Source organism: Orycteropus afer, unplaced genomic scaffold (assembly GCF_000298275.1).
Source record: "Orycteropus afer afer isolate SDZICR_OR568_19922 unplaced genomic scaffold, OryAfe1.0 scaffold00116, whole genome shotgun sequence".
Taxonomy (NCBI): domain Eukaryota; kingdom Metazoa; phylum Chordata; class Mammalia; order Tubulidentata; family Orycteropodidae; genus Orycteropus; species Orycteropus afer.
Window position 1 is genome coordinate 7,908,650 of NW_006921703.1, and position 14,392 is coordinate 7,923,041.

General features: G+C 34.1%; 1 protein-coding gene across 1 annotated transcript in view; it reads left to right on the forward strand.

Moving 5' to 3' along the window:
• GRIA2 (glutamate ionotropic receptor AMPA type subunit 2) overlaps positions 1–14,392 on the forward strand; it is a 237,477-nt gene that overhangs the window by 150,488 nt on the left and 72,597 nt on the right. Inside the window, exons 4-6 of the mRNA XM_007943982.1 lie at positions 40–236; positions 4,458–4,511; positions 13,638–13,799. Of these exons, the coding sequence (XP_007942173.1) occupies positions 40–236; positions 4,458–4,511; positions 13,638–13,799 (413 nt within the window). The remainder of the gene's footprint in view (positions 1–39; positions 237–4,457; positions 4,512–13,637; positions 13,800–14,392) is intronic.

Below are 14,392 nucleotides of genomic sequence, written 5' to 3' on the forward strand. Positions count from 1 at the left end.
CATATTCTTCTCAGTCATCATTTCTTTTTGTCTTCTTAGGCTTATCAACACTGCAAGCTGTGCTGGATTCCGCTGCTGAAAAGAAATGGCAAGTGACTGCTATCAACGTGGGCAACATTAACAATGACAAGAAAGATGAGACCTACCGATCACTTTTTCAAGATCTGGAGTTAAAGAAAGAACGGCGTGTAATCCTGGACTGTGAACAAGATAAAGTAAACGACATAGTAGACCAGGTTTGCCATTCTCTGTTGTCTAATGGCACCAAATATAGAATATGTGTGCAGTGTCAGCATTTGCAGTGAGTATTTGTGTAGTGGTGCTTGAACAGCAGTTTTTCCTTTATAGTTTATGCAGCAAAGCTCATCAATTAAATTATCTCTGGCTTTAGTTAGCAATAGCAGATGGTGTTCAATAAAGTTGACACATCATGCTAATCATTAAATGAATTCAATATATAATTACTGACTTACATGTTTTACATGATAAGTATTGCCCTAAACTTTGATATCTTTAATTGGAAATTTTAAAATTAATTCTTTTGAAATTTGTGAGAGATAATAAAATACACACACATTAAGTCAAAATGAGTTTGTGTCATAAGCAAGAGGAGTAATTCATTAATTCTTTAGAGTTACATGATTTCTTTCAAACATAATAGCATTGTAGGGTGTACTAAGCTATATTATTGTCTAAATGGATCTATGTTGCCCAGAAGAGCATGTATTTATTTTTCTAAGAAATATTTTCCTTCTTTTACATAGGTTTGTATCACTAACAACAATAATCTGTAAAATTTAAAATATTTAGGCAAGATACATCTAGATATTGTGCACAACTTGAGAAGTAAAACATGAAGGAGTCACATGATGCCACAGATAAGAATATTTTTACTTGTGCTTACCGTACCATTTTGCTTTATTTAAGATTTTCAGGATATAGGCAATAATACTAATATAACAAAAATAAAAATGAACAGTGTTTTGCAGATAGGGTGAGTGATCAGAGATGCTGGTGAAACAGCACCATGATTTACTGAGTAAGATCTTCACTGACTGCCTGTTTCATTTCTGAGTTTATATCTCAATCTAGATCTACTTAGTAAATCTGTCCATGTCTATCATCTCTATCTATCTAATCTATCATCTATTTATCTATATTATGATCACTAATAGTTCCTTTGAATAATGCAAATACAAAATTGGAAGGATAATGAATGGTTGGGAATATATTCCTTGGCCCCTCTGGTATCAATGGGAAAATGAGATTCACTAATTTGTGTAACACAAAATATTCAGCATAAATGTTGATGAGGCTTTAATTGATATTTAATAATATAGGCCCTAATCCTACTTCCGTAGTGATACTGCCTCGGAAACCCAAGGAGGGGTCGCTATGAGTCGGGGCCGACTCGACGGCACATAACAACAACAACAACAACAAGACATACAAAATGAATCAATCACTCATGAAACACTGAAAAACTGAATAAAGCTAACTTGTTATGAGAAAGAGCTAAATGATGTATGCTAGAGAGGTGAACATTTTGGTAGAACAGTCTTTATTATAGTCACAAGAAATGAAGTCAGGACTGTTTTTAACCTGAGGGCCTCTTTAGATGTGAACCTCAAAAACTCATTTGAATTTCATGTGAGGTTCTCATTAAGACTAAATTTTAATAATATTCATTACTGTTTGATTTAAAAAAAATGTAAGTATTTATGACACATCATTATAAATGCTGGTAAAACTCATATAAATATAATTCTATTTCCAAATCAAGAAGACAGAAACTACAGGAGTAACTGAGAATATATGGAAATAATATTTTGAAGAAAAACATATCATGAGCAAGTAAATATTCATGTAAACATCCACTCAAGATGTACAGAATATTTTGCACATATACTTATGTTTTATTTTCATAAGATCCTGAATGTATTAAATGTATTAAATTAATTGTATTACATTTATGCAGACAATGGATGATTGTATCATTCAATAAAAATTTATTGAGGGCATCCTCTATCTGGAGTGCAGGATACAAAGAAAGTTAAGCTAAAGTGATTTTTACATCTGATGAACTCATTGATTAGAGGGAAGAAATGTAGACTTAGTAGTACAATGCCACCAGTTATAATCCAATATGGTTTATAGGAGCATGGCGGAGGGATAATCTGTGAAGGATTCACATAGGAGGTGACATCTGAGCTGGCTTGGATTCATTCATTTAAATAAATTTTCTTTGAGCTTCTCGTGTTTGCCAGAGAAGCACTGCAGTAGATCCTAGGAAAAAGCAATGCTAAATAATACAGGAAAGTATGCATCTACAACATTATTAATGATGTAGTTACAGGAATTAATATGTAGCTGCAATCATAAAATATATTATGAAGGGAAACGCAGCCTGCTACAAAATAATTATAGAGAGAAATAATTTAGATTGAGAGATCATGGAGGTACTTAAAGTACAATTTAGAAATAAAAATTTTTAGATAAAAAATGTGAATGAAATATATTCTAAGAAAAGAGAGACTATTTATTCATTCAAAGAGTACTTAAAAGAGATCAGAGATGAGACAAATTGTAGCTTCAGGTTAGCAATGGAATTAAACTGTATTAGACTATGGGTATTTTATTCTTATTCAGTAAAACCTTGGAGATCCTTATTTCTATCTGGGGTGTGGTGGGAAAATGACTCAGTTATTATTACCATTTGGAAATTAATGTAAATTTTCTTTTTGTTAGTATAATGCTATGTGTTATTTTAAAGTAAAGATAGGGTTATTATGCCTGACACAAATTTTAGAGCTCACTAGCTTACGTATTCTTACGCATGGCCTTTGCCTCAATGAACACTAAACTCAAGCAGGCACTACTAGTATCACCATTTAAACAACATTCTTTTTTTAAATTCTCATGAGGAGGCATGGATAATTCAAAAGTGGAATGTACTATATGCAGGGTCAGCAGAAATATGAGATGTAATTAAGTTGATTCAGATTTTTCATTCAGAAAGGTATGTTTAAAAAATTCTCCCTTTAATATGGAGAGGGATCAGTTTTTTTAAAAAAGGCAATTTAGTTGGGTAATATTGAAACAGGTTAGAAAACAGAATAAGTCCTAACTCCTTTCCAAATAGTTACCACTTAATATCAAGCTTGTGGTAAAATCCTTCTTAGGATTTTACCCTTGCTCTTTAAACAAGTGCATTGCTTTGGAATATCTATGACTGGGATGAGGGAAATTTTGGGGATTCTTCCCCTAAAAAATAAGATTTAAACTGAAATATTTTGGGGCTCAAGGGTTATATTAAAGGTTATGATGGTGGAGAGAACATTCCAAGTAGAGGAAACCATATGTAAAGTCCTGAGGTGATGGAAAGAAGTGTTTTGTGTGAAAAAAAAAAAAAAAAAATGGAAGATGGCCAGTGTGGCTTATGTAGAGCGTGAAAAACAGATTAGAGAAGCCTGCAAGATTGTTGGACTTTGCAGCATATTAAGGATTTGTTTAGTATGCTAAAAACAATGGAGCACAAAAACCGTTTAATCAAGGAAATGAACTAATGATTTTAATTTTTGTCTATAAACCTGACATTTCATGCTTTTCATTGATGTGAACATTTCCTTAAAAAAAATGTTGTGTTTAAATATCACAGTACCAGGGCTGCAGGATGGCCGTTTCTCCTGTTTCAACTCCCTTCATAATTGATACAGATCAGTGAGGAGACAAATTGATGCAGTCATTTCCAAAACTATTATGAGCATTAACAAGATGATCATTTGTGCCATGATGTGGCTATCTTGCTATTGATATTTGACAGAGATTTGTGAAGAAAAATTAGCTTTTCTGATCTGTGTTGCCTCAAATTGGAAAGAATAATGTTCATTTGAATCAAACTGTAAACACTGTAAGATCCTTACAATAGAAATTATTAGTTTTTGTATATCAATATAAGAATTCCTTTATATGCTTATGAATATTCTTTTCAAATTTTAGTAGTAGTATAAAATCTGTATATGTGATTATTTTTGAATATTGATATAGAAATATAAAATCTAACATGTGATTGTCAGTTGTTTAACGTTCTATTAAAAATAACAAAGATTTTGTAGAAATACAAATTATGACATATTAGGATTTAGAACAATTTTTGGTTTCATTTCTTAACATTTTGTAGCCTTATTTCCATTACTGACAAAAATGAGATGATTATTTTTGTTTAGTTGTTGACATCTTGACAGATAACATTTGAAAATCACAAAAGCTGTTAATACTTTCTTTTTTTCCTAAGGTATCTAGTCTCTATAAAAGTTATATTTTGTTAAATGTGACTCACTCATTGTAGAACATAAAAAAATATAGTAGATACAATTACATTTTATACTGAATTAAGTCAAATATTAATAATTTACATTTTTGCATTTGTTGAATAACATTTTCTTTCTCTTTGTTAGGTTATTACTATTGGAAAACATGTTAAAGGGTACCATTACATCATTGCAAATCTGGTAGGTGAATTAATTAGTATTTATTATTGTGCTAGAGACATCTACTAATTGAAAAAAAATTGTTTTGAATGGCCATACGTTTTCAGTGGTGTTTTTGATAACCTATCTTGATTATACTTGATAGATTAGGAGTGATAACATTTTTTAAAATTTGTTATATTTTAGGCTTAATTTCCATTTTACATTTCCTAATTTATTTCCTTTTCTTACAAATAGTGTAAAGAATTGGAGAAAAAATGTTTGGAGATTTTTAAAATTGTCTTAGAACTGGTATTTTAACAATGGGAAAATTTCCAAAAAGAATTGAAATTCATTGTCCAAATTTTCGTATTTCTCACTGTCACAATGTTTTATAAAACTGCCCTCTGTATATTCTTTTTCAAGTCTTTCTCTCTCTCTCTCTGTGTATGTCTATATATAGGGAGCTCTGGTAGCATAGTGGCTAAGACACTTGCCTGCTAACCAGACGGCTGGCAGTTCAAACCCACCAGCCACTCCTTGGAAGGAAGGTTGGGCAATCCTACTTCCGTAGTGATAGTGATACTGCCTCGGAAACCCAAGGAGGGGTCACTATGAGTCGGGGCCGACTCAACGGCACATAACAACAACAACAACAACATATATATATTATTATAATATATATATATTATTATATATATATAATGTTGTTAGGTGCCATCAAGTAATCTCTGACTCATAGCAACACCATGTACAGGAGAACAAAACACTCCCCTGTCCTGTGCCAGCCCCACAATCCTTGCTATACCTGAGCCCATCTTTGCAGCCACTGTATCAATCCATCTTGTTGAGAGCCTTCCCTTTTTCATTGACCCTCCATTTTACCAAGTATGATAGCCTTCTCCAGGAAATGGTCCCCTATGACAATATGACCGAAGTAGGTGAGAAGAAATCTGGCCATTCTCACTTCCAAGGAGCATTCTGGTTGCACTTCCTCCAGGACAGATTTGTTAGTTCTTTTGGAAGTGCAAGGTACTTTTAGTATTCTTCACCAACACCACAACTCAAAAGCATCAACCCTTCTTCAAACTTCCTTATTCATTGTCCAGCTTCCATGTGCATCTGAGGTGATTGAAAATACCATGGTTGTGTCAGATGCACCTTAGTCCTCAAGAAGTCTTTGCTCTTCAGCACTTGAAAGAGGTCTTTTGCAGCTGATTTCCTGAATGCAATATGCCTTTTGATGTCTTGACTGCTGCTTCCATTGGTTTACTCTTCAAGAAGATCTTTGCTCTTCAGCACTTGAAAGAGGTCTTTTGCAGCTGATTTCCCGAATGCAATATGCCTTTTCATGTCTTGACTGCTGCTTCCATTGGTATTGATTTTAGAACCAAGTAAAATGAAGTCTTTGATAATTTCAATATTTTCTACATTTATCGTGATGCTGCAGTTGTGAGGATTTTTGTTTTCTTTATATTTATGTTTAATCCATACTTCAGACTGTAGTCTTCAATCTTCACCAGTAAGTGCTTCAAGTCATCGTCATTTCAGCAAGCAAAGTTGTGTCATCAGTGTATTGCAGGTTGTTAATGAGTCTTCCTCTAATCCTGATGACATGTTCTTCTTCATGTAGTCCAGTTTCACAGATTATTTGCTCAGCACACAGATTGAATAAGTATGATGAAAGGATACTACCCTGAGACACTACCTTCCTGATTTTAAACCATGCAGTGCTCCCTTGTTCAGTTTGAATGACAGCCTCCTGATCTCTGTATAGGTTCCTCATGAGTCTCCTGGAATACCCATTTTTCTCAGTGTTATTCATAATTTCTTATGATCCACACAATCAAATGCTTTTACGTAGTCAATAAAACACAAGTAAACATCTTTCTGTATTCTTTGCTTTCAGCCAAGATCCATCTGACATCAGCAATGATATCCCTCATTCCATGTCCTCTTCTGAATCCAGTTTACATTTCTGGAAGTTCTCTGTCAATATACTGCTGCAACCGTTTTTGAATTATCTTCAGTAAGATTTTACTTGCATGCAACATTAATGATATTGTTTTCTACAATCTGTGGGATCACCTTTCTTTGGAATGGGTACAAATATGGATCTCTTCCAGTCAGTTGGCCAGGTAGCTGTCTTCCAAATCTCTTGCCATAGTGGAGTGAGTGCTCCAGCATGGCATCCATTTGTTGAAACATCTCAACGAGTATTCTGTCAATTCCAGGAGCCTTGTTTTTCACCAATTTCTTCAGTGCAGCTTCATTTCTTCCTTCAATACCATTGATTCTTGATTATATGTCAAACACTGAAATGGATGGACATCAAACAATTCTTTTTGGCACAGTGATTCTCTGTATTTCTTCCTTTTTCTTTTGATGTTTCCAGAATCATTCAATATATTGCTCACAGAATCTTTCAATATTGCAACTTGAGGATTGAATTTTTTTCTTCAGTTCTTTCAGCTTGAGAAATGCTGGGCATGTTCTTCCCTTTTGTTTTTCTAACTCCAGGTCTTAGCACATTCCATTATAATAATTAACTTTGTCTTCTCCAGCTGCTCTTTGAAATCTTCTGTTCAGCACTTATATCTTTCATTTCTTTCATATGCTTTAGTTACTCTCCATTCAAGGGGAAGTTTCAGAGTCTCTTCTGATATCCATTTTGGTCTTTTCTTCCTTTCCGGTCTTTTGAATGACCTTTTGCTTTCTTCATGGATGATGCTCTTGATGTCATCCCTCAATTCCTCTGGTTTTTGGTCATTGGTGTTCAGTGAATCAAATCTATTTTTTAGATGGTCTCTAAATTCAGGAGGGATATATTCAAGGTCATATTTTGGCTCTCATGGACTTGTTTTAATTGTCTTCTGCTTCAGCTTACACTTGCATATGAGCAAATGATGGTCTGTTCCACAGTCTGCTCCTGGCCTTGTTTTGGCTGAAGATATTGAATTTCTCTATCATCTCTTGCCACAGATGTAGTCAATCTGATTCCTGTGTACTCCATTTGCTGAAGTCCATGTGTATGGCCACCATTTGTGTTGTTGAAAAAGGTATTTTCAATGATTAAGTCATTGGTCTTGCAATATTCTCTCATGTGATCTCCAGCATTATTTCTTTCACCAAGGCCAAAGTTACCAGCTACCAGTGATTCTTCTTTGTTTCCAACTTTTGCATTCCAGTCACCAGTGATAATCAGCATATCTTTGTTGCATGTTGGGTCAATTTCAGAACGCAGAAGTTGGTAAAAATCTTCAATTTCCTCATTTTTGGCTTTGGTGGTTGGTGTGTAAATTTGAATGATAGTATGAATTGGCCATCTTTGTTGGTGTATGAATATTATCCTATCACTGACAGCATTGTACTTCAGGATAGAGCTTGAAATATTCTTTATGACAATGAATGGCATGCCACTTCTCTTTGATTTGTCATTCCTGGCATAGTCGATCATATAGTTCTCTGATTCAAAATGGCCAAAAGCAGTCCATTTGAGCTCACTAATGCCTAGGATATCAATCTTTTTGCGTTCCATTTCACTTTTGGCAACTTCCAATTTTCCTAGATTCATACATCATACATTCCATGTTCCAGTTATTAATGGATGTCTACAGCTGTTTCTTCTCCCATTGAGTTATGCCCCATCAGCAAATGGAGGTCCTGAAAGGTCTACTCTATCCACATCATTAAGATTGGCTCTACTCTAAGGAGGAAGCTCTTTTACAGTTGCATTTGAGTGCCTTCTGACCTGAGGGGCTCATCTTCCAGAATTGTATCAGACAATTTTCAGGGCTATTTGTAAAGTTTTCCAGTAATATATCAGACAGTGTTTCACTGCTATTCACAAAGTTTTCACTGACCAGTTCTCTCAGAAATGGATGGTCTTTTTCTTCTTCCAAGTCTGTCTTAGTCTGGAAGCTCTGCTGAAACTTGTCCACCCTGAGTAACCCTGTTGGCATTTGAAACACTGTTGGAATAGCCTTGAGCCTTATAGCAACACACAAGCCACCACAGTATGACAAACTGACAGACAAGTTCATCTCCCTTAGCTGTTCTTTGTGTGTGTGTGTGTGTGTGTATAATATTAATATATATATTGACTATATTATATATATATATATATATATATAATATTTAAAATAAATGTAACTTGTGAAAATATGTATTAGTGCAAAATTAAACCTGGAGAAATCCAGAATAATGATATGTTATATATTATTTATTTATGACTTTCTACTGACTATATAAGCAACAGAATGAAAATTGAGTTCCTTTAGATGATCATTATATCATGTGAATTCCTATCAAATTAAATTACAATGAACATTGATTAATTGTGTTTTTCTCTTATATATAATCAGGATCAATGTAATATTATCATTTGACCTTTTTTCTCAAAATATTTTTAAAATCATCAATAAAATGAGCTTAAGTCTTTATTGTTATAATGCTTTTTGTTCCTTAAATAAATATGATATATGATTGAGGTGCTTTCTTTCCCCAAACCAAACCAGTGTGACTGCCATGGAATTGATTCTGACTCATAGTGACCCTATAGAATGGAGTATAACTTCCCTATAGGTTTTTCAAGGCTGTAATCTTTATGGGTGCAGATGGTTACATCTTCCTCCTGCGATTTGCCTCATGTGTTCAAATGCTGAGTGCTTAAACACAGTGACACCAAGACTCCTTCCCCCACCCCATGGGGGTAATAAATAGATGAGAAAAAGAAAGAGAGAAGGAAAGAATGAGAGAGTATTCTAAAGAGCAAATTAAGATGCTGAAAAGGTTTCAAATGTGAATTTATTTCATGGTTTCTGGAGTATCAGATTATCAGATCAGATGACATTATTTCTAGTAGTGATGAAAAGAGATAATAAAACAACCACTTGAAAACTTACAGCTGATAAATACTGTGTTCACTAGAAGGTGACACTAGAAACTTAGAATATTAAATTTCAAAACTCTACTCTATTGTGAGAAATTGGGCGTTCAAGATTACTTATCTGTCTTGCAGTGAAATAGCTAGCTGTGGTAAGATTTCATTAGAACTTGTCATTATATTATATGAAGGAGATTCTATATGGATTTCTACTGGAGAAGTTAGGGTTAAAACAGATGAATTTCTGCAGTTAGGCTTTTCAGAACCACATTCTGTGTGGAGAACAGTCTAGACAGTGAGTCCCCTGTGTGAATCGTGCCATTTGATGAACAACACAGAGCCACATTGAAAGCTGTGATCTTTAAAAGGGTCCAGATGGAGAAGATTATATTAGAACATTGAGAAATAACGACAGACGGTGGCTCATCAATTTGAGAGTTGATATCTGATGCCATTAAAAGGAAAGAAACATTTGAATGACCAAAGTAGGGGGACGGGGCTGGAAAAAGCAAGTTCATTCTGCCATTATGCTTCTAGGAAGCAATCTACCTAGATTTTTTTTTTTTTTACCAGAATTCAATTTTTAGTTTTTTTTTCTGAATATTTTCTCATCATATGGTACTTCTAGGGAGTAGACATGTCCATGGTGTCTTTCACAGTGCTTCAACTTCTGAGGACTTAGAAGACAATTGGAAATTTCATTGACATTTAAAATAGAAGAATGCCACCAACTGAAAGTTGATGACATTTTATCTTCTAAACTCTTGATTGAGAATGCCCCTTTGCCTCCTGTCCAGTGTCTAATGAGTTTTTAAATAGTTGCATATAAAAGAAAAGAAACACTGTTTATGATGTATTTCTTTAGGCATTACTAAATACTTGATTAGGCTCCCAAATGATACAAAACAAAATAAATAAATAAATAAAAGCAAAACAAAATAACCCATTGCTATTGAGTTAATTCCAACTCATAGCAACCCTGTAGGACAGAGTAGAACTGCTCCACAGAATTTCGAAGGCTGCAAATTTTTACAGAACACTGGCACGTTTCTTCCATGGAACAGTTGGCAGGTTTGAACCACTGAGAACTTTAACCACTGAGCCATCAGAGTTCCTCTCCCAAATCATAGGCCATGATTAAGTGCCTGACACAGCATTTTAAAAGATAACTTGTACATAAAGTGATAAAGAGTGTTCATGATGAGATCCAACTCTCATTTCTTCAAACACACTATTTTCACTGTTTCTGTTCTTTAAAAAGATAATAATGACAATGCTGATGACTTCACATGTCTTCATGTTAAAGTTACAAGTTTTTACAGATTATTAATGAAGATTTACCTTCTGCTTTACACCTCCCTAAATAAATCCTCAGGAATAGTAGTGTCAGTTTTAACCTTTGGCCTCTCTGCTATGATTCATTTCCTGGATTTTTTTTTTTTTCTTTAATTTTTCTCTTCTGTTTCTCATGAATTGAAAAAGTGCAGAAAAGAGAGAGAGAAAAAAGAAATGTATAGAAAGATCCTTAACAGAGCCAGCTTGAAACCCTGTTCAAGGGTTTAGTTGAAAGCATTCTTTGTACTAAAACCACACCCAAGACCCAGTGAAATGACAGTGAGAGGATAAAAATTCTATAAAACCTTAAAAAGAGATAATGGGAAATGAAACTTGGAAAGGTGCAAGAGATCATCAAAGTTTTTTCATCTTCTAGTGAATACAGCATTTATAAGTTGAGCAGATGAAGGAGAAATATCTGAGGCAGAAATAGAAAGCTAAAACAAAACATGCCTTCAGAGTGAGATAGAGTGAGATAGAGACAAAAAGTAAGTCTGTTCTTTGTGCAGCACCCCTGGGAGATACAGTGTTTGCGGAACCAAAAAGCCAGGCTAGGGTTTGGAGCTATACACTAAACTCTTGCAGGTTCTCTAGAAACAGAGGCTGAGGCAGGAATTTGGTTAGCTGATCTTTTGATTAATAGCTCAATGCTTTAACCACTAAAGGAATTGGAAACACGCCATTGTAATATTTAATATAAGCAGCCCTGGTTGCACAGTGGTTAAAGCAAATCCAAAAGGTAAGCGGTTGGACTCACCAACCACTCTGCAGGAAAAAGATGTGATGGTCTGCTTTCATAAGGATTTACAAGCTTGGAAACCCTATCTATGGGTCAGTTCTACTCTATTCTGTGACTCAATGGCAGTATGTTTGTTTTGTTTTGGTTGCCTGGTGCAGTGGTAAAGCGCTCACTGCTCACTGTTAAGTCAGAGGTTAGAACCCACCAGTCGCTCTGCGCGAGAAAGATGAGGGAGTCTGTTTTTGTAAAGACTTAACAGCCATGTAAACCCTATAAGAGGAAGGTTGGGCAATCCTACTTCCATAGTAATACTGCCTCGGAAACCCACGGAGGGGTCGCTATGAGTCGGGGCCGACTCGACAGCACATAACAACAACAACAACAACAACTCTAACCTATAGGCTCACTATGAGTCAGAATCAACTCCACAGCAGTGAGCTGGGTTTTTGGATTTAATAATTAATATAAACAATAGAAAACAAAAGTAAGTAGAACAATGCCTTCAGAATTCTAAGATTTTAAACTTAGCCAAATACCTATCAAGTGTAAGAGTGAAACAAATATATTTTGAGGCACACAATTGCAAAAAAATTACCTTCTGTACTAATCTTAGAAGACTACTGGAGGACTCTTGATAAGGAAGGAGCAGAGAAAGAAAGAAAGAAAGATAAGTAAATGTGAATAAGAAAACAGGAGATCTAACTCAGAAAAGTGGCAAAAGATAGCAGTTGTGGAGTGAATGGTAAGAGGAGCCTATTCCAATTGCAGCAGGAAGAAAGAATTATCCTAGAAATAAAATAGTCAGAAAAAATTAAATGATCTGATATACTTGAACATTTTATTTTTAAAAATGTTATATCCACATTAACATGAAAAGATCTTATGGAAAAAATAAAGACAGGTGTATAAAAAGCTCTCATACTGAAAAATGAGTCAGTTATTAACACTGCATTGAATAATTGTTCAAGAAAGGAAATGAAATTCTAATATATTATTTGGCTTTCATATAAACCCTATTTATAGCTATAAATATATAAACAGTAAATATAAGTGGAAATGGTTTGGTCATATATGTATTTGTGTATTTATCTGACATAAATAAATCTCAATAAAAATATCTAAGTTTAGTAAATTAAAAAGAGCATTAAAAGTGTATCATGAAGATATATGGAGGTAAATGCCTGAAAACAACAACAAAAAATGTTGAAATTGTTTATTTTGGAGCACAGCTGGAAGGAGTACAGAACAGAATCTATGATTTCTTAAAATATCTTTTTGCACTCTTTGCATTATTTTGCTCTGCCAAGAAAAACAAAGCATTATGAGCCAAACAGACAAACATTATAAAACCATTTTTTTTTTCATCAACAACAAAAACAAAAATCTCCTATGTTTTGTGATTTGAGACTCCATAGCTATATTTGGGATACTTTCAATCTTTGTTTGTGGAATAAAGAAATTTCTGAGGTGAGCATATTTAAATTGTTACTTATCAAAATTCTGATTTTATTTTTGAGTGTCTGTACTCTCAATATGAGAAAAAACTAGGACAGAACAATTTTTTAAATCAATGTAAACATCATGTAGAAGTTTTAATACAGACAAAATTCATTCTCATAATGCAAGAGAAATGAGTTTTAAAAGAATTCAATACATCTTATGGAAAACCTATTTTTATCATTAATGGGAAATTGCTTAATTGTTCTCAAAGACTGGGTATCTAGTACCTTCTATTGTTCCTTAAAAGCTAGCAATTTACATCACTTTACTGAATGTACAGTTTAAACATGAACAATTTGCTCATAATGTGGTAGTCTTGAAGAAAAAAATGTTATTAAGTATCTCTAACTATATGATACTCTGAGGTGGAGTCAATAAATGAAACCTGTTCCTTAACCATGAAAAATTTCTCAATGATATGGAAAGCTTAAGAACTATGAGTGTTCAATAAGTTGATTAATCAATAAACAAGTATTGGTAAAGGATCCATTATGATGCTAAAATCATGTAAAGTGCTAGTGAAAGAGCATTGATTAAAAAGTGGTGAAAGAACATTGACTATTAAATACATGAAACATTTTTTGTAGCCTTCTTATCTTCCATGTGTTCTGTCAAACACATAAAAACATAACTTATGAAGTTATTTGATTAATGTTCATTTCTACTGGTTCACAATAGAAAACATAACATAAATGTGTTTTATGTGTAGGGTTTTACTGATGGAGACTTATTAAAGATTCAGTTTGGAGGTGCAAATGTCTCTGGATTCCAGATAGTAGACTATGATGATTCCCTGGTATCTAAATTTATAGAAAGATGGTCAACACTGGAAGAAAAAGAATACCCTGGAGCACATACCACCACAATCAAGGTTGGTTTGCGTTTGTTTCTGCTTTAGTCTTCCCCATGCGGTGGAACAGAGGTCTTGGAAAATAAAATGAAGAAGAGGAGAAAAACAATATGAGTAGTAGTATAACTCAATGTATTGATTTCAAAACATATTTTTAATGTTTTAATTAAGAAACAATTAGAGCCTTGCTCTTTCTCTTTGCCGTTTTCTATTTTGCTTTCACTTGCATTCAGTCCTTATTTATGCATTTATCTTTCTTTGCCTTTTATTTTTGGTGGAGTGGCTTCTGTACTTGGCTTTTGGTAATAAACAAGACAGGATCTGGTCTCAGCTCACCGTCTGGTGGGGAAAGACAGTTAAGTGCTGGAAGAAGAACGCTATGAAAGAAGCAAACAGCCAGCTCGGAGAGAGAGGGCAGACGAGATTTTTTAGATCATGTGCTCTGGGTAGTCTTCTCTGAATAGCTGGTATTTTAAGCTGAGACCTGAAGTATAAAAAGGATACTCCTTGGAAAACTATGTTTGTAATAAATTGAAGAACGATAGATGCCAAGTTATTCCTAATCTTCAAAAACGTAACTTGTAGACAGTACAGTCGGTAAGCATGATACTGCA